The 21,743-nt window shown below is 42.8% G+C and overlaps 1 protein-coding gene and 1 long non-coding RNA gene across 2 annotated transcripts; one reads left to right on the forward strand and one right to left on the reverse strand.

Moving 5' to 3' along the window:
* Positions 1-802: 802 nt before the first annotated feature.
* Positions 803-2,198, forward strand: LOC139552398 (uncharacterized). The gene is made up of 2 exons (XR_011670426.1): positions 803-903; positions 1,187-2,198. It is a non-coding gene; the product is annotated as an uncharacterized lncRNA (long non-coding RNA).
* An 8,801-nt stretch (positions 2,199-10,999) lies between these two features.
* Positions 11,000-21,572, reverse strand: LOC139552399 (RING finger protein 208-like). The gene is made up of 2 exons (XM_071364116.1): positions 20,610-21,572; positions 11,000-13,328 (listed from the first exon to the last, which is right to left on the reverse strand). The coding sequence occupies exon 2, from the start codon at positions 12,171-12,173 to the stop codon at positions 11,355-11,357; it is 819 nt and encodes a 272-aa protein (XP_071220217.1). The 5' UTR covers positions 12,174-13,328; positions 20,610-21,572; the 3' UTR covers positions 11,000-11,354.
* Positions 21,573-21,743: the final 171 nt, after the last annotated feature.

Here is a 21,743-nt window from a genome sequence, read left to right on the forward strand (position 1 = left end):
CATGCTCCTAATGACTGTACTTTATTTTGTCACTAATCAGCAATGAAAATATAAAGTATGCTGCCCCAGAAGTCATAACATTAGATTGCTATTCTATTCCATTCAGAGCAATACATTTTTTGAGAAGTAATACGCCAGCGTTAATTTACTGTACTTTCCCATGTGCACTGTTACCTTCCTTTACAGATCTGGGAGAATGATGTGTGTGAGGGAGCGTATGAGGGGCTCACCCCAGGGCTGGTGTACCTGGAGCATGTGTGCCGGATGCTGGAGGAGATTGCTAGGCTACAGATGCATAACCAGAGTTTACAGGTGGAGATGGAGGCTCTCCGGGAGCAGCAGGAGAGCAGGGTAAGGGGATATGTTGACATTTGACATTTGATCTCTGGGTCACGTCTAAATAGCGAATCATGTGGATAAAGCTTCTAATAAGTCAGTATTTGAGTTGATTTGCTGTGAGAATTGACACAGTCAGCATAACAGGTCATTATTAATCAACATTTGACCTGCTGTTTCTATCTGTATAGAATTCACAACACAGCCAGTGTGACTGCAAGGCTGCTGAGGAGGGTGGCCGCTCTGCCAATGAAAGACGACTTAATGCTAAAGATTATGTTGAGGACTTACCCTGCCAATCATTTAAAAATAATAGTAACGTGCATCAGTATTTTCGACGGAGGTCAGCATCGGACACAAGACTCATGATGGGATATCTGAGTGAGTGATCCTCCAATTTTACTTCCCACAGTGTACACTGGGAAATACTGAGTCATCGTTGGTTATTTGGGTTGAAACTGAGGGTTGTGAATTGTGTGTGTTTTAGGAAAGGTGAAGGAAGAGTCTGGACGGCGGTACCTGAGTATAGAGGACCTGCTTGAACAGCCCAAGGATGACAAAAAGCAGGTAAAATTATGTAAACTAAACTCATGCATGTACGCACACACACGCGTATGCATGCGCGCACACACACTCATGCACACAAGCATGCAGGTATGCATGGACACACTTGCACACACACTTGCTCAAATTGTACACACTCAAATAGACACAAATAATTAAGCTGTATTTTCGTATTTGTGTGTGTAGAGTATGTCTGTGTGAAAGTATGCTTGTGCCTATGTGTAAATGTTTTTTGCATGAGTCTGTATATATGTCTATATTGACAACTATCTATGTGTCTCTCCAGGAGAAAGAAGAAGTAGGAAAGAAAGAGCAGGGAAGTAGGATTAAGACCTGGAAGCTGAAGATTGGCTCTCTGAGGAGGGAGACCACAGAGAAAACCAGGTGAGACGACAGCGACACCTGGAGGAAAGTGTGTGTGGTGTCATGCTATGTGATGCTCTTATGAAAAAATATCCATGGCTGCTCTAACGTGGCAGCCAAATGGGAATGATTCACTGTTGCATAAATAATGCACAGTGTGCTCAGAGGAGCTGGGAAGTGCACATACTTAGCCTAGGCATCTGTTCATGAAAATTCACTTGGACCCATCCCATATGGCCTCTGTTTACAATCACTCATAGGCTCACTGTGCATTGAGGAATTATGTTTTAAGACTTACATATTCCATCCGTGCAATCTTTAATAGTTCTGGTGGAGGATTTTTCTTCCACATAAAGCCAACAGATTCATTCATCCGTGGAGAAGGCTAGCGGGCGTCGGTTGAGACAGCTTTTCAGGAGAAGGAAAACTGTGCCAGAATGAGAAGAGCAGAATATTCCAACATTACAGTCATTGGTTCTAAGTAACATTCCTCTGTTAAGACTTGGAGAATGAGGATACATACTGTAACACTTTTTCCACAAAGCTGTGTATTCACAGGACGCCAATCTATTTAGTCATCTCAATTTATGGATATTGGTGTTTATTGTCTCCTGCTACATGTATAGTTATTTATACTCAGGTACCATATATATTTTTATATTGCAAGTTTATGCAGCCAATAACCAATGTGTTTTTATGTATCGTTGATGTCCATCAAGTACATTAGCTATAGGATATGATTATATAATGTTTTAAATTAAGTAATGCCAGTGCAATGTACAGTATATATATTTCACCACTTGTCCATGTCTGTCGGTATCCCCACGTCTGCAACAGGATGTTTCTTTTTCACTTTTGGTTTATATAGTCTTTTCAGGAAACAAAAATAATACGTGTCTTCAGTAGTTAGAGTAAGAATAAATCAAATATAATAATATATGTATGAGTATGTATATGTATATGTGTGTGTGTATATATGTATATTGTGTGTGTGTGTGTGTGTGTGTGTGTGTGTGTGTGTGTGTGTGTGTGTGTGTGTGTGTGTGTGTGTGTGTGTGTGTGTGTGTGTGTGTGTGTGTGTGTGTGTGTGTGTGTGTGTGTGTGTGTGTATATGTGTGTGTGTGTGTGTGTATATTTATGTGTGTGTGTGCATATATATATATATATATATATAAAAAACACCAGTCTCATTGTCAACAGTGAAGAGGCGACTCCGGGATGCTGGCCTTCTAGGCAGAGTTGCAAAGAAAAAGCTATATCTCAGACTGGCCAGTAAAAAGAAAAGATTAAGATGAGCACAGACACTGGACAGAGACGCTGGACAGAGGAACTCTGCCTAGAAGGCCAGCATCCCGGAGTGGCCCCTTCACTGTTGACGTTGAGACTGTTGTTTTGCGGGTACTATTTAATGAAGCTGCCAGTTGAGGACTTGTGAAGCGTCTGTTTCTCAAACTAGACACTCTAATGTACTGTACTTGTCCTCTTCCTCAGTTGTGCACCGGGGCCTCCCACTCCTCTTTCTATTTTGATTAGAGCCAGTTTGCGCTGTTCTGTGAAGGGAGTAGTACACAGCGTTGTACGAGATCTTCAGTTTCTTGGCAATTTCTTGCATGGAATAGCCTTCATTTCTCAGAACAGGAATAGACTGACAAGTTTCAGAAGAAAGTTATTTGTTTCTGGCCATTTTGAGCCTATAATCGAACCCACAAGTGCTGATGCTCCAGATATTCAACTAGTCTAAAGAAGGCCAGTTTTATTGCTTCTTTAATCAGAACAACAGTTTTCATCTGTGCTAACATAATTGCAAAAGGGTTTTCTAACGATCAATTAGACTTTTAAAATGATCAACTTGGATTACAGTGAGGGAAAAAAGTATTTGATCCCCTGCTGATTTTGTACGTTTGCCCACTGACAAAGAAATTATCAGTCTATAATTTTAATGGTAGGTTTATTTGAACAGTGAGAGACAGAATAACAACAAAAATATCCAGAAAAATGCATGTCAAAAATGTTATAAATTGATTTGCATTTTAATGAGGGAAATAAGTATTTGACCCCCTCTCAATCAGAAAGATTTCTGGCTCCCAGGTGTCTTTCATACAGGTAACGAACGGAGATTAGGAGCACACTCTTAAAGGGAGTGCTCCTAATCTCAGTTTCTTACCTGTATAAAAGATACCTGTCCACAGAAGCAATCAATCAATCAGATTCCAAACTCTCCACCATGGCCAAGACCAAAGAGCTCTCCAGGGATGTCAGGGACAAGATTGTAGACCTACACAAGGCTGGAATGGGCTACAAGACCATCGCCAAGCAGCTTGGTGAGAAGGTGACAACAGTTTCTGTGATTATTCGCAAATGGAAGAAACACAAAAGAACTGTCAATCTCCCTCAGCCTGGGGCTCCATGCAAGATCTCACCTCGTGGAGTTGCAATGATCATGAGAACGGTGAGGAATCAGCCCAGAACTACACAGGAGGATCTTGTCAATGATCTCAAGGCAACTGGGACCATAGTCATCAAGAAAACAATTGGTAACACACTATGCCGTGAAGGACTGAAATCCTGCAGCGCCCGCAAGGTCCCCCTGCTCAAGAAAGCACATATACATGCCCGTCTGAAGTTTGCCAATGAACATCTGAATGATTCAGAGGACAACTGGGTGAACGTGTTGTGGTCAGATGAGACCAAAATGGAGTTCTTTGGCATCAACCCAACTTGCCGTGTTTGGAGGAGGAGGAATGCTGCCTATGACCCCAAGAAACCATCCCCACTGTCAAACATGGAGGTGGAAACATTATGCTTTGGGGGTGTTTTTCTGCTAAAGGGACAGGACAACTTCACCGCATCAAAGGGACGATGGACGGGGCCATGTACCGTCAAATCTTGGGTGAAAACCTCCTTCCCTCAGCCAGGGTATTGAAAATGGGTCGTGGATGGGTATTCCAGCATGACAATGACCCAAAACACACGGCCAAGGCAACAAAGGAGTGGCTCAAGAAGAAGCACATTAAGGTCCTGGAGTGGCCTAGCCAGTCTCCAGACCTTAATCCCATAGAAAATCTGTGTAGGGAGCTGAAGGTTCGAGTTGCCAAACGTCAGCCTCGAAACATTAATGACTTGAAGAAGATCTGCAAAGAGGAGTGGGACAAAATCCCTCCTGAGATGTGTGCAAACCTGGTGGCCAACTACAAGAAACGTCTGACCTCTGTGATTGCCAACAAGGGTTTTGCCACCAAGTACTAAGTCATGTTTTGCAGAGGGGTCAAATACTTATTTCCCTCATTAAAATGCAAATCAATTCATAACATTTTTGACATGCGTTTTTCTGGATTTTTTTGTTGATATTCTGTCTCTCACTGTTCAAATAAACCTACCATTAAAATTATAGACTGATAATTTCTTTGTCAGTGGGCAAACGTACAAAATCAGCAGGGGATCAAATACTTTTTTCCCTCACTGTAGCTAACACAACGTGCCATTGAAACACAGGAGTGATGGTTGCTGATAATGGGCCTCTGTACGCCTATGTAGATATTCCATAAAAAAATCTGCCGTTTCCGGCTACAATAGTCAATTGTCATTTACAACATTAACACTGTATTTCAGATCATTTTGATGTTATTGTAATGGACAAAAAAAATTATTTTCTTTAAATAACAAGGACATTTCTAAGTGACCCCAAACTTTTGAACGGTAGTGTGTGTGTATATATATGTGTATATATATATATATATATATATATATATATAAGTACAGCACTATATGCAAATAACTCAAAGCATGCCATTCTGAGAGCAGCATTTATTTTTCAACTCGAAGTAATGAGCCCAATCAGTCCTCCATGACAACAAAATCATAAACAACACAGTAGGTTAATTAGTGCTTGGTGTATGCTCAGCTAAAACAATTTTAACAAAAATATAAACACAACATGCAACAATTTCAATGATTTTACTGAGTTCCAGTTAATATAAGGGAATCAGTCAATTGAAATAAATTAATGAGACCCTAATGTATGGATTTCACATGACTGGGCAGGGGTGCAGTCATAGGTGGGCCTGGGAGGGCATATGCCCACCCACTTAGGAGCCAGGCCCAGCCAATCATGATGAGTTTTTCCCCACAAAAGGACTTTATTACAGACAGAAATTCTGCCCTCAGTTTTATCACCTGTCTGGGTGGCTGGTCTCAGATGATCCCACAGGTGAAAAAGCCAGATATGTAGGTCCTGGGCTGGTGTGTTTACACGTGGTCTGCGGTTGTGAGGCCAGTTGGATGTACTGCCAAATTCTCTAAAATGACGTTGGAGGGATGGTAGAGAAATTAACATTAAATTCTCTGGCAACAGCTCTGGTGGACATTCCTGCAGTCATCATGCCAATTGCACGCTTCTTCAAAACTTGAGACATCTGTGGCATTTTGTTGTGTGACAAAACTGCACATTTTTGAGTGGCATTTTATTGTCCCCAGCACAGGGTGCACCTGTCTAATGATCATGCTGTTTAATCAGCTTCTTGATATGCCACACCTGTCAAATTGATGAATTATCTTGGCAAAGGATAAATACTCACCAACAGGGATATCAGCTGATATCATATCAGCTGATGTAAGAAGGGCTATATAAATACATTTGATTTGATTTAAAGAAATATGTGTACAACATTTTAGAAAATGAAGATTTTTCTGTGTATGAAACATTTCTGGGATATTTTATTTCAGCTCATGAAACATGGGACCAACATATGTTGCATTTATGTTTTTGTTTGGTATATATTTCCATATTTCCCATTCCTATTTTTGAAGATCAAGGGGTGTACAATTAATTGGAATGACTGAAAATTTGACAGACTCTGTACAAATAAAACAAGTAAATTATAGCCTAATGCTATTCATTATCTGTAGTAGAAACCAATGGGTTAGAAGAAGCCCACATAACCAACCCATAAAGTAAAATGCAACATCCATTTATGGCCTGCTATGTAAGTGCTAACTTTGATTTATCCTGCAATAGCTGTTAAATTGGTAATATACATTTTTGTATTATTATAATGCCTCTTAATTTGCAGGTTGACATATAATGGGATGAGTCTTGTCATTTAGGCAGAACTGAGTGATTTCTGCTGGATGGGCCAGCATCAAAGTCAAATGTGCTATTTTGTTGAAATGTATAAAATAAAACATTTTCTTTTAATTTAAGTGTTAGGTTAGGCATCAGAGTTAGCAGTGGGGTTAGGTTTAAATCAGATTTTATGACTTTGTGGCTGTGCCAGCTAAACCTGCACCTCTTTTTCAAGGGGAAAGTCATCTAAAAGTTACCTGCTGAGGAGTATTTTTGTAATAATAATGTATTTGTTTTTGCTCAATCTGATTGGGTGAGCCTAGCAGGGCCTGGCTCCCCAATGGGTGGGCCTGTGTCCAGCCAGGCTCACCCATGCCTATGCCCCTGCAACAAGCAATATCTAGACCCATTTTCTTTAATTCACGAGACATTTATGAATGTAACCATACCAGAGATTTCTTCATCCTTACACAATCTTGATTGAAGCCATGATCGAATTTGTGCTCCTCTTATTGGATTTCCACTCCATGACTACCCCAATTGCACTTTATCAGTCTTCCAGGAAAAGCTGGTTTTCTTCCACAAGAAAAGGACCAATTAATTTACAGTAACTGAGACAGGTCATCAGCACTCCAAATAACTGTGTGGGAAAATGTATAACCAGTTCATCATAACAATTACTCCTACAAATTTGGTTGACAATTTCGATACCTTTTGGAAACAAAACACATTTTATAAGTATGATGGGATCCACCCAAATAATTTGGGTTCCTGGATCCTTTCACAGCACTATAAGGCTGCGTTGAGACCAGCTCAGTTAATCCACACCAATGTGTCGCTGAGTCATCATAATGCTTTAGCAATTGTATATTATGCCAGAGGCATTGTGTCTACCAATGTAAGTAACCTAATTTGTGTCCCTCTAACTGCCCTGAATGCATCTGCTGATCCTACAGCTATTGTATGCAGCAATCATGTCGATGAACCAGACTTATGCTGTTAGCACTGAGGTGGTGTACCCTAGTAGGAAGTCCACTGTGTACAGCTCACCCTGATCTAACATAACTAACATGAGAATATCTACGTCTACTAAGCTTCCCAGTAGAGCAATGAAAACAATCAAGCATCCCAGAGAAGTGCTCAAAACACCTAACGTGAACATACAGTACCAGTCAAAAGTTTGGACACACCTCATTAAAGGGTTTTTCTCTATTATTACTATATTCTACATTGTAGAATAATAGTGAAGACATCAAAACTATGAAATAACACATATCATGTAGTACACTCTTGGCTTTCTCTCAACCAGCTTCATGAGGTAGTCACCTGGAATGTATTTTAATTAACAGGTGTGCCTTGTTAAAAGTTAATTTGTGGAATTTCTTTCCTTCATGCATTTGAGCCAATCAGTTGTGTTGTGACAAGGTAGAGGTGGTATACAGAAGATAGCCCTATTTGGTAAAAGACCAAGCCCATATTATGACAAGAACAGCTCAAATAAGCAAAGAAAAATGGCAGTCCATCATTACTTTAAGCCATGAAGGTCAGTCTAGAACTTTGAAAGTTTCTTCAAGTGCAGTCGCAAAAACCATCAAGCGCAGAGGATAAGTTCATTAGAGTTACCAGTCTCAGAATATGCAGCCCAAATAAATGCTTCAGAGTTCAAGTAACAGACACCTCTCAACATCAACTGTTCAGAGGAGACTGTGTGAATCAGGCCTTCATGGTTGAATTGCTGCAAAGAAATCACTACTAAAGGACACCAATAATAAGAAGAGACTTGCTTGGCCCAGATACATGAACAATGGACAATAGACTCGTGAAAAAACGTCTTTTGGTCTGATGAGTCCAATTTAGAGATTTTTGGTTCCGACCGCCGTGTCTTTGTGAGGCGCAGAATAGGTGAATGGATGATCTCTGCATGTGTGGTTCCCACTGTGAAGCATGGAGGAGATGTGATGGTGTGGGGGTGCTTTGCTGGTGACACTGTCAGTGATTTATTTAGAATTCAAGGCACAATTAAACAGCATGGCTACCACAGCATTCTGCAGTGATACGCCACTCCATCTGGTATGCGCTTAGTGGGACTATCATTTGTTTTTCAACAGGACAATGACCCAACACACCTCCAAGCTGTGTAAGGGCTATTTGACCAAGAAGATGGAGTGCTGCATCAGATGACCTGGCCTCCACAATCACCCGACCTCAACCCAATTGAGATGGCTTGGGATGAGTTGGACCGCAGAGTGAAGGAAAAGCAGTATAAGTGCTCAGCATATGAGGGAACCCTTCAAGACTGTTGGAAAATTCCAGGTGAAGATGGTTGAGAGATTGTCAAAAGTGTGCAAAGCTGCCATCAAGGCAAAGGGTGGCTCCTTTGAAGAATCTAAAATCTATTTTGATTTGTTTACACTTTTGTGGTTACTATGTGTTATTTAATAGTTTTGATGTCTTCACTAATATTCTACATTGTAGAAAATAGTAAAAATAAAGTAAAACCATTGAATGAGTGACTGTGTCCAAACTTTTGACTAGTACTGTATATAGCTTAAGAAATAAGGTTCATGAAGTTAATGACTTGCTAGTAACAGATGACATTCATATTCTGACTATTTGTAAAACTCACTTAGACAGTACCTTTGATGATACAGTGGTAGCAATACAAGGTTATAACATTTACAGAAAAGACAACTGCCAGTGGTGGAGGTGTTTCTGTTTATATTCAGAACCACATTCCTGGAAAGATTAGAGAGGATCTCATGTTAAATACTGCTTTTAGGAATATGGCTACAGGTTCATCTGCCTCACCTAAAGCCCATTCTTGTGGGAAGCTACTATAGACAACCAAGTGTGAACAGTCAGTTTCTGGATAACATGTGTGGAATGCCTGATAATGTATGTGATATCAACATAGACATACATTTTCTGGGTGAATAAAAAATTGACTGGCTTTAATCAAGCTGCCCACTCAAGAAAAAGCTTCAAACTGTAACCAGTGCCTGCAACCTGGTTCAGGTTATCAGTCAACCTACCAGGGTAGTTACAAACAGCACAGGAATGAAATCATCTACATGTATTGATCACATCTTTACTAATGCTGCAGAAATGTGCTTGAAAGCAGTATCCAGATCCATCGGATATAGTGATATAGTAGCCATATCTAGGAAAAACAAAGTTCCCTGTTTTGTTAGACTTCAGTGCGGCTTTTGAAAAATGCATGTGTTATGGCTTTACACCCCCTGCTATATTGTGGATAAAGAGTTACCTGTCTAACAGAACACAGAGGGTGTTATTTAATGGAAGCCTCTCCAACATAATCCAGGTAGAATCAGGAGTTTTTTGTTGAAGGAATTCAGTTGTACAACTGACTAGGTATCCCTCTTTCCCTTTCCCCAGGGCAGCTGTCTAGCCCCCTTACTTTTTTCAATCTTTACTAAAGACATGCCACTGGCTGCAGTTAGTTTCAGAATGGGTGGCAAGGAATAAGTTAGTCCTAAATATAAAAAAAAACTAAAAGCATTGTATTTGGGACAAATCATTCACTAAACCCTAAACCCTAAACCTCAACTAAATATTGTAATAAATAATGTGGAAATTGAGCAAGTTGAGGTAACTAAACTGCTTGGAGTAACGCTGGATTGTAAACTGTCATGGTCTAAACATATTGATACAACAGTAGCTAAGATGGGGAGAAGTCTGTCCATAATAAAGTGTTGCTCTACCTTCTTAACAGCACTATCAACAAGGCAGGTCCTACAGGCTCTAGTTGTGTCGCACCTGTGGTCAGCTGCCACAACGAGGGGCTTAGGAAAATTGCAATTGGCTCAGAACAGGGCTGCACGGCTGGCCCTTGGATGTACACAGAGAGCAAACAATAATATGCATGTCAATCTCAAAGTAGAGGAGAGATTGACTTTATCACTACTTGTATTTGTGAGAGGTATAGACATGTTGAAAACACCGAGGTGTCTGTTTAAACTACTAGCACACAGCTCACACACCCATGCATACCCCACAAGACATGCCACCAGAGGTCTCTTCACAATCCCCAAGTCCAAAACAGACTATGGGAGGTGCAGATTACTACATAGAGCCATGACTACATGGAACTCTATTCCACATCAGGTAACTGATGCAATCAGTAGAATCAGATTTGAAAAACAGATAAAAATACACCTTATGGAACAGCAGGGACTCTGAAGCAACACAAACATAGGCACAGACACATGCATACATACGCACTAGACACACAAACACATGGATTTTGTGTTGTAGATATGCGGTAGTGGAGTATGGGCTTGAGGGCAGACTTAGTGTGTTGTGAATTCTGTAATGAATGTATTGTAATGTTTTTAAAATTGTATATCTGCCTTAATTTTGCTGGAACACAGGAAAAGTAGCTAATGGGGATCCATAATAAATACAAATAGAAATACAGATGATTAACAATGTACCGCTTATTGTTGACAGTAAACAGTACATTGTTAATCCCATGTAGAGGAGTTAGTCAGATGAACTGAGCTATAGGGATTTTACTCCCTGCACCACAAGGCAGAGAGATGGTGTGACTTTAAAGAAATGTAGAAACATATTAAATCATCAACCTATCGACTTTTTATCATCCTGTCTAAATGACTGAACATCCATAGCCAGTTCAGAACAAACAGCAATGTGTTTTTTTTATTTTTTATAATTTGTTTATTCTTTATTTACCTCGGTTGAGGGGATAGGCCTCCCCTATAGCATTCCCATGTAAAGAGATGTCAAACACAAACACATCCGAACAAGAGAGGGGGAGTAGGATTCACAGTTCATACATAAAATACATTTATTTGCCATTTCCCTGCTTTCGTCTGCAAGCGGTGTCCTTCACGATCCATTTGACCCAGACAGCATCCATCTGTAATATTAAATCTAGAGATACATCTGTGTGGGGTTGTATGTATGCGAGAGAGAGAGGAGAAGGGTAGGTGGAATAGAAGAGGCAGGACAGGGTTAAGTCATACCAGTTTGGCCCCTGCCTAGGTCTCTACATGATGCCACAGGAGGACAGGGGGTTGGCGATCTGGCAGGTGCAGGCTGACTGGCAGTACTGGCGCACCGTCTGGTAGCAACTCCGGTCGGCCTCCCCTCCCCACTGCACCGGGCCGTTGGGGTCAGAGGGCAGCCGGCTCAGGATGCTGGTGTTGATGGCCAAGGCAGCCAGCCCATAGTCTGTGAACAGCACCGTCTCACGCCTGCACGTGGGGCACGAGATGAACTTGTACTTGGGGCAGGACTCGTAGAGGATCTGCAGGCACTCCTCACACACCGAGTGTAGGCAGGAGAGGATGCGAGGGCGCTTGCCAGTAAAGTTGTAGGTGTGGCCGCAGGTGGGGCAGTCTAGGGGTTCACAGGGCATCACGGGACCCGAGGAGGAAGAGGAGGTGGAGGAGGACATTGAAGAAGAACGCAGCACGTACTGGTTGACTATGACGTCCTCCATCTTGTAGTGGAACTGATGGTAGCAGATCTCTGCGGCGCTGGCTTTGCGCTGGGCCAGGTAGCTCTCCCTGCGGCCCATGGGGGCTGGGGGAGATGAGACCATGGGTCTGGTGGGGGCCAGGTCAGTGCAGGTCACCTCCATTGCAAGATCCCTGCAGGTCATGTCCAGGGCTAGGTCACTGCACGCCTGATTGACTATGATCTCTCCCTCTCCCCCTCCATCCCATGCCACCCGCGGGGGAGGGGCGAAGCGAGGTTGGGTGACAGGCACCGGGCATTCCCGGGGGAACTTCTCTGACTGGATGATCTTGACGGTATCCATGGGGATGGTCACAGGCTGTCGCCTGAGGCAGGACATGGACATTAAGCGTATTTGGGTGTCTGTGTCTTTTTTTAAGAGGGGGTGCTGTGGCTGGTTTAGCGGGCGATGCCCCTGGCTTGGGCTGGGAGTAAGTCGGGGCTCTGAAGTGACCTGGGGGTGTCAAAGTCAGCCATTAGAGGGGACGTGGGGACGTATGATTCTGTCCATTGTTCCCACGTCTGTTGTGCTGTTACCCTGAGTCTTTATGTGGGACAGAAGGACTGAGGACTAAAGCCAGAGCCCTCAAACCTGGAGCAGTGAAGAAGACATCCCTATTAGACAGAAACACTGTCCTCTAATAACACTACTGATAGACAGGGATAACAGTCCGAGCCTGGTAGTTAGTCCGCTTAAAACTACTCTGTGCAGTCTTAGATATACAATAAAGATATGTGCTGAATATTCAACCACAATAGCAGCTGAACAACAGACAGGTCTCAACACATCAGTCTCAACACATCAGCACAAATGATATGTTTTCAGCGATAACACCAATAAATAATCTTATGTACATAATATATAGATGCTCACATAACATTACAGGGTTGTGAAGAATTCTACTCTCTCAAAATGGAGAGCTCAAGCAGCAGGGGCTGTTCAGTAGTAGTTCAGTCTGTACTGTCTCACACAGCATCCTGTGGCTTGTCAGGGGAAACTGACGCAAACAGGGCTTGGGGCTGGCTTGTTTCTAGGTGGTTGCTGCTGAAACCAGCACTTTGTTCCTGTTTCTAGCTGAGGCTGTGGAACAGCCTAGTGTGTGAATGTATGTGTGAACAACCTGTATACACTCAGACTGGAACCTCCTCTCTTCCTCTCTCTGCTGTGTGCTTTTGGTTGAATATGGTTTTGTGACCTTTGGCCCCCTTGGTTGGGGTCTCATAAGGCGGAGTTATTTTTTGGGAGGTGTATCAGAGACAATGGAAGGCTCTTGGAATGACTCCGCTGCCCTTAAACGCACCCGTCCTGAATTTCTCTAAGGAGGGAGTGAAGGGGTGCTTGACTTTCAAACGGAGTCCTCCCACTAGTTGGCTGATAAAGGTCTCCAGGGAGGTCCTTTCTTCATCACGGTCTGTGTGTCTGTCCCTCAGAGGTTCAGAGTGACAGCAGTGACCTCGGACTGTCAGATGGTGTGACTGTTATCCTCTTTGGCTCAGTTACCTGAGGAAGGAGAGGAGAGTTTGATTATTAAATACCATCCATCAAAATAAATCACACATTAATCTGCTATTTGTATTTATTATGGATCCCCATTAGCTGCTGCCAAGGTAGCAGCTACTCTTCCTGGGGTCCAGCAAAATGAATGCAATTATACATTTTAAAAATGACAAAACTTTATGACTATGTATAATTGTTAACGTACGTTATTGCAATACTGTATGATGGATGTGGACAGATGTGGATACTGTCTCTATTTTAAGAAATATTAAGAATAGAACACACTCCTTTGAAATCCTTAACTGTAGAGAATGTGCTCTATTTGTCAAAGTATACTGGGGTTATAGAATGCTAGTTTTCTGAAAGAATTATGAGTCTGTGTTTCTGGTCTCCTCATGCCTCTAGCATCCTGTCTACCCCTATTATCATCCTACTATATGACGCATGAAAAAGATTCATGTTTGGTCAGAGGCAAATGAGCAAAACAATTGGCAATCATCAGTGTGTGAGTAGGTTTCATTTCGAGTGGTAATGTGCATTATGTAGGTGGCGTAAATGTATGATTGTTTGTAGTACTATGTCTGTTTCCAAGTCAACACAACAATGGAGGAAAATTACACATATTTTCTCTTCCACACAAGGCTCTGAGTAGATGTGATGCATGAAGAAGGAAGGAGAGTGAGGGAGTTGACCTACATGCCGCGAAAGAGCGAGAAGGAGAGAGAGAGTGAGAGAGAAAAAAAGGGAGTGCAACATTGGTCCAGGTTTCTATTTATGGTGTCTTTATCTTTCACTGTGGTTTCCTGCCCCCAACCTCCTCTGAAGGTTCACACAGAGAGAAAGAGCTGTACCTTTACAGGCAGAAATACCCTAGCGAATTAACCCTCAAACCCCAACACACTAACACTCTCTTTTCTCTCTCCCCATATTCACATTCCCATACAGACACTTAAAACATCACCTACACTACCCCACTGTGTTCCAATAGAGCATCTATGCTGAGCAGGCATATGTAAACTCTCCTGTATCTCGCTGATGAAAACATCCTATTGGACCATTCTGTTGTCTCTGATTGTGCTCTTGTATCTGACCCCATTCAGTGACAGAGAAGGCCGTTAGCCAGTGTCACTCACAATTTCTCTCAATGCGTTCCACCGGCACTGCAGTGCCGCAATGCTTCTTCTTAAATAACAGCTTTCTCACCCTTTCTCTCTCACACAATCGTTCACAAACCCACACACTGTACACAGCCATGCATGCTCTCATTCCATTTCACACTAGCATCTGTCAGGGCAAGGCCAATATGTGCCATACAACACATTTCCCTACCACGTATTATCACTTTGATACGTGGCTATTTCAAGTCAATATGTGTTCAGGGCATATGTTTTATAATTGAGGTAGAATAGTATTCAATAATTCCCTTCAGTGTCCATTCATCCAGCTATACCCCCACACACTAGCCTGCTCTCATGAAACGTAGCAGATCATACAAATTATAGTGTCCTGGATTTACATTTACTATGTTACGTCCAGGTTGCAGACACAAACAACACACCTGATGTATGTATGTATGTATAATCATATGGTCCTTTGTAGCTCAGGTGGTAGAGCATGGTCATTGAAACACCATGGTAGTGGGTTCAGGTCCTAAGACCATCCATATATATATATATATATATTTATTTATTTATTTTTGCCAATTGTGCGCCGCCCTATGGGCTCCCAATCACGGCCGGTTGTGATACATCCTGGAATCAAACCAGGGTCTGTAGTGACGCCTCTAGCACTGAGATGCAGTGCCTTAGACCCCTGCGCCACTCGGGAGCCCATATGTAAAATGTATGCACGCATGACTGTAAGTCGCTTGATATTATTTATAATATGTCAGTCAGAGGGAGCTGTCTTATGATTGAGGTGATGGACCAGAAAGGCAAGCTGCCCAAGGAGCCTCGCAGCATCACAGCCTTGGAAATTAATAATCTAAAATTAACATCTCATTTGGCGACAGTGATATATAAATGGAAGCTGATGAGGAAGGAGGCCTCGTGCTGAGGTGCGACGTTAGTACCTTGGGATAAAATTATGTAAGAGGCTCATCTCAGAACCAGACTCAGTATTAACACGCATAGAGGAGGGTTATAACTGTAACAGCCCTACATCAGTCAGTCAGGCCTATGTTGTTAAGATATCAAGGCCCTCTGTCTGGCTGGCTGTCTCAGGCCAGGCCAGCCCAGTCAGCTAGTCAGTCCGCCCGCCCAAGAATTAAACTAATGAAATCATGTGCTGCACATTTTGTTCCTGTCAGCAAAAACAAACAAGGGTGAAAAGGGAGAGAAGGAGATAGCAGAGCTCAAGCTAGAGGAGAGATCTGAGAGGTCATCTCAGCAAACACACAGTGAATTCCTCCTTTCAACCAACACGCACAACACATACATTCCTACGTAAGTACACATACCCTAACACACACACACAGAACACCAATAACATTGTCACCTTTATTCTGTACACCCCCATCACAAACACCACCCATGACATTCCAGGATACACACATTGAATTGACAGACAAACATGCGTGCAAAAATGCTATTAAACGCTAATAAGCCAGACTACTTCTAGTCTCATCTTCCAAGGACACATTAAAGATGCAGGACTATAAATACACTGTGTTATTCAAATCTAATGCGCACGTTACCACAACAACAAAAAAACAGCCTGAACATTACTACCATCTTCCACTCCCCCGTTCCTCCTCCCTCCATTTGCCTCCACACACACACACACTGCCCAGTCCAGCTGTCTCCCTCACACGCCCTCCTTGATGTATTCCACTTGTGTGGTGAAGAGAGCAGGAGAAGGATACCATGTTCAGACTGAGTCAGACACTATCAGCTGGCTGTCCCTGCCTCTATCCTCTACTGTACCTCTGGATCTCCATAACACACACCTCACCCTCAGCCAGGTGACCTGAACTGGACTGGGCAAAATAACTGGTTGAACGGTACCTGTTCCCCTATAACACACACAGCACTACTACACAGATAATGCTGGCTATGTTCTGTTTAGCGTCCATAGGTCTGTCTTGCTGATAAAGGCATCAGCATATCTCTGCTCTACCCTGTGGGGGTTATGATGTAGTATGATTATGTAAATGGTATGATGACCTTAGAGCTTGCTCTGGACAAATCCCCAGATTTATCCCTGTTGACTGATGCACATCTGGGTAAAATGTTGCATTTAAAATGACTGTGAATTCCATAAAGCACTGCTTTATTGCATATGCCGTTGTTGATTAGTATAAGCTTATATCATGATGATGATGTTGATGATGATATGATTCTGCATGGTGGTTTTGGTCTTTATGTGTTGGTTGGTCTTTGGATGTTAGTCAATTCAGATGTGTATATTCAACGCTGCCAATGTGTTAATCCATTTTATAAATCAGTTTCCTGAATTCTGACTGCAATATAATCATTACTACAGAATCTTATTGGGTTCTTGTTATGTTTACATTATACCATTATGTGGTGGATGTTGATGTGCATTCTGATCTGTTGTCTGTACATTATGAGTCGTGATCCTGTAGTGATTGAATGAGGAAAGTGATATGAGGAGTGATTATGTGTGAGTAAATGTACAGTTTGTGTGAGGGGGAGTTGTTTTAATCATTTAATTTCTGTCATTCAAGGCAGACGTCAGCCATTTTCCCCGCAATTCATTACAGCCAAGTACTATTTGTTCGCTCTCTCTCTCTCGCTCCCTCTCTCGCTCTCTCTCTCTCGCTCTGTGCCTGTCAGAGCTCGACAGTGTCAACTCCAGCAGAACAATAACTCCAGCAGAACAATAACTCCAGCAGAACAATAACTCCAGCAGAACAATAACTCCAGCAGAACAATAACAATAATAGATCCTCCTGCATGGCCGTGGGAAGATGTTTTGAGTTGGGGGAGCTGTCGACGGAGGTCATTACTATTATTACATATACATTATTATTATATATACAGTACTACTAAAAAGATGGACGCCTGTTCTTTCCAGGGCTTTTCTTTATTTTTACTATTTTCTACATTGTAGAATAATAGTGAAGACATCAAAACTATGAAATAACACATATGGAATCATGTCGTAACCGAAAAATCTAAATATATTTTAGATTATTGAAAGTAGCCACCCTTTGCCTTGATGACAGCTTTGCACACTCTTGGCATTCTCTCAACCAGCTTCGAGGTAGTCACCTGGAATGCATTTCAATTAACAGGTGTGCCTTGTTAATTTGTGGAATTTATTTCCTTCTTACGTGTTTGAGCCAATCAGTTGTGTTGTGACAAGGTAGAGGTGGTATACAGAAGATACTTCTATTTGGTAAAAGACCAAGTCCATAGTATGGGAAGAACAGCTCAAATAAGCAAAGAGAAACAACATTCCAACATTACTTTAAGACATGAAGGTCAGTCAGTCTGGAGCTTTGTAAGTTTCTTCAAGTGCAGTCACAAAAACCATCAAGTGCTATGATGGAACGGTCTCTCACCACGGGAAAGGAAGACCCAGAGTTACCTCTGCTGCAGAGGATAAGTAATTCGAATTGCCAGCCTCAGAAATTGCAGCCCCCAAAAATGTTTTACAACATCAACGTTTCAGAGGAGACTGCGTGAATCAGGCCTTCATGGTCGAATTGCTGAAAAGAAACCACTACTAAAGGACACCAATAAGAAGAAGAGACTTGCTTGGACCAAGAAACACGACCAATGGACATTAGACCGGTGGAAATCTGTCCTTTTGGTCTGATGAGTCCAAATTTGAGATTTTTGGTTCCAACTGCTGTGTCTTTGTGAGATGCAGAGTAGGTGAACGGATGATCTCCGCATGTGTGGTTCCCACCGTTAAGAATGGAGGAGTAGGTATGATGGTGTGGGGGTGTTTTGCTGGTGACACTGTCAGTGATTTATTTAGAATTCAAGGCACACTTAACCAGCATCGCTACCACAGCATTATGCAGCGATGAGCCATCCCATCTGGAATAGCGCTGAGTGGGACTATCATTTGGTTTTCAACAGGACAATGACCCAAAACACACCTCCAGGCTGTGTAAGGGCTATTTGACCAAGAAGGAGAGTGATGGAGTGCTGCATCAGATGACCTGGCCTCCACAATCACCCGACCTTTTTTATTAATTTTTTTATTTCACCTTTATTTAACCAGGTAGGCAAATTGAGAACACGTTCTCATTTACAATTGCGACCTGGCCAAGATAAAGCAAAGCAGTTCGACACATACAACAACACAGAGTTACACATGGAGTAAAACAAACATACAGTCAATAATACAGTGAAAAATAAGTCTATATACAATGTGAGCAAGTGAGGTGAGATAAGGGAGGTGAAGGCAAATAAAATATATATATAAATAAAAATATAAAAAAGGCCATGGTGGCGAAGTAAATACAATATAGCAAGTAAAAAAAAACACTGGAATGGTTGGTTTGCAGTGGAAGAAGGTGCAAAGTAGAGATAGAAATAAAGGGGTGCAAAGGAGCAAAATAAATAAATACAGTAGGTAAAGAGGTAGTTGTTTGGGCTAAATTATAGATGGGCTATGTACAGGTGCAGTAATCTATGAGCTGCTCTGACAGCTGGTGCTTAAAGCTAGTGAGGGAGATAAGTGTTTCCAGTTTCAGAGATTTTTGTAGTTCGTTCCAGTCATTGGCAGCAGAGAACTGGAAGGAGAGGCGGCCAAAGGAAGAATTGGTTTTGGGGGTGACCAGAGAGATATACCTGCTGGAGCGCGTGCTACAGGTAGGTGCTGCTATGGTGACCAGCGAGCTGAGATAAGGGGGGACTTTACCTAGCAGGGTTTTGTAGATGACCTGGAGCCAGTGGGTTTGGCGACGAGTATGAAGCGAGGGCCAGCCAACGAGAGTGTACAGGTTGCAGTGGTGGGTAGTATATGGGGCTTTGGTGACAAAACGGATGGCACTGTGATAGACTGCATCCAATTTATTGAGTAGGGTTTTGGAGGCTATTTTGTAAATGACATCACCGAAGTCGAGGATTGGTAGGATGGTCAGTTTTACAAGGGTATGTTTGGGTATGTATGTCCATCCCAATTGAGATGGTTTGGGATGAGTTGGACCGCAGAGTGAAGGAAAAGCAGATAACAAGTGCTCAGCATATGTGGGAACTCCTTCAAGACTGTTGGAAAATAATTCCAGGTAAAGCTGGTTGAGAGAATGCCAAGTGTGCAAAGTTGTCATCAAGGCAATGGGTGGCTACTTTGAAGAATCTCAAATATAAAATATATGTTGATTTGTTTAACACTTTTTTGGTTACTACATGATTACATGTGTTGTTTCATTGTTTTGATGTCTTTACTATTTTTTTACAATGTAGAAAATCGTAAAAAAATTAAGAAAAGCCCTTGAATGAGTAGGTGTGTCCAAACTTTTGACTGGTACTGTATAAATAATGATTTATCAGGTGCAGCACCCCTACTTCCTGCGGCTATGCCCTCCTGACACACAGCCTCATGAAGGATTTATGAGGGACGTGTAGAGCAACATACGGTCAATCAATATTCCAGTGGCCATATTGATTGAGCAAATAGAGTTTTGCGGCAGCTCTGTCTCAGCTCAGGGAGATGCAGACAGACACTGTTGCTGTGATGAGGATAGAGAGGGAGACAAGTAACAGAGATGAGTATGAGCTGAGTGATGGAGGCTGCGTTGTGTATCTGGGGAGCTTGGTTTGGTGGCTCAGTTATTAGTAAGTAAGGAAGGAGCAGGTTTGGCGCGGCAGCAGCGTGTGGGAGTGGTGCATCAGCAACAGTTATGCAATCGCAGCATGGCAGCAGTACGCAGCTCAGCACTCTGACTGCAGTCAGCAGCGCCAGCCCAGTGCATGGTCAACATGGAGATCCCTCAGTGCTGCTGACTGCTACACAACAGGAAGTTCCAGACAGGTCCCCTTACTCCCCTCTCTCTCCCATCCCTCTCCAGAGAGATCTGAGATACCCTTTCCCCTGCAGTCAACACACAATGGAATATCTGTAGACTGAATCTGACCCCCCACCAGTTGTGTGCGTGTGTGTGCGTGCGCATAGCGGGTGCATACATGTGTGTATTTGTATGTCTAAGCCCGTGCATGTGTCCTTGTGATGCAACGACTCTCTCAACCAACCTGAAATGCACAAACCGCAATGAAAAACACACATGCACAGACACAAACATCATACACAGACCTCCCTCAGTGTACACTCACACATTGATGGATCCTAGATCAATCCTTTTACCTGTGTTGCTGGTCAGTCCTGTCATATGGTCCTCCCAGTTCTCCAACCACCTTGCCAAGCCTGCTTCTTGCTGTGTGTTGTTGCTTTTGTTTTTGCTTTTGGAGATTACTGTCCTAGATATACTGTCTGTCCTGTGTTGTGAAATGACAGTAGTCTTGTTACAGGGTAGAGCTTCACTGTGCGTGTAATGGCCCATGCATCTGAAAGCAGAACAGAGGATGTTTTGCCATAAGGGAGGAGGAGGAAGAAGAGGAGGAGGAGGAGAGGAGCAAAGGAGACAAGGTGCTCATTCCTGTCTGAGACCCTGAGAGGATAGATGATAGAGGTGGAGGGAGGAAGGTAAAGATGAAAGAAGGGAAAGTAAGATGGAGCCTGAGCTGTCAGAGGGTGGGTGCGTCACTCCTTCCTTCAGCCACAGTGATGGAGGACAGAGGCTGGTGGTGGAGCCCTCCTCCTCCTCTTCTTCCCCTCCTCTGTTCCCTTCGTCCTTCACACTCCCTCCCTCTCTCCCTTTCCTCTGTGGTGTGGCCCAGCGGTTGTTAACGGCTCTCTCTCCATCCCTCCTCCTTTCTCTCGGTCTGTCAGTCAGCCAAAGAGATTGTGTAATTACTTGTGCTTCTGTGATGTCTCTCTGGGTATCTTCCTCTCCTCCTCTCTTCTGTCTCTCTCTTTCTATCTTCCTATTTGGTCTCAATAGGAGCCTCAGGTCGTCAGGTATTTACTGCTGTCTTTCTTCCTTCCTTTCTTCTTTTATTCTCCTCTGTTGTTGTCTTTCCCTCAGTGCCGTCTGTGCTCCCGTTCTCCTTCTCAGCTTCTGTCAATGTGCCTCTGTGCATACACTCACACACACGGGCTCACGGATACTCTGTTTACATCTCTCTCACCGTATGTAACTTATATGTCTCTCTCTCTCTCGACCTGAAAATGTCTTGATGCTTTCTCCTCCCCCTCTTGCTCTCTTGCTCTCGCTCTCTCTCCCTCCCTCCCTCCCTCACTCCCTCCCTTTCTCTCTGCAGTCTCCGCTGCAGTGCCTCTGCAAGCTGGATCACGTTTTCTAGTCGCCACTGAAAATATTTTAGCCAATGTAGCCAAACCCACCCCCTTCTCCCCTGCACATACACACACACTCACACT

The sequence above is a fragment of the Salvelinus alpinus genome, chromosome 24 (genome assembly GCF_045679555.1).
Source record: "Salvelinus alpinus chromosome 24, SLU_Salpinus.1, whole genome shotgun sequence".
Classification (NCBI taxonomy): Eukaryota; Metazoa; Chordata; class Actinopteri; order Salmoniformes; family Salmonidae; genus Salvelinus; species Salvelinus alpinus.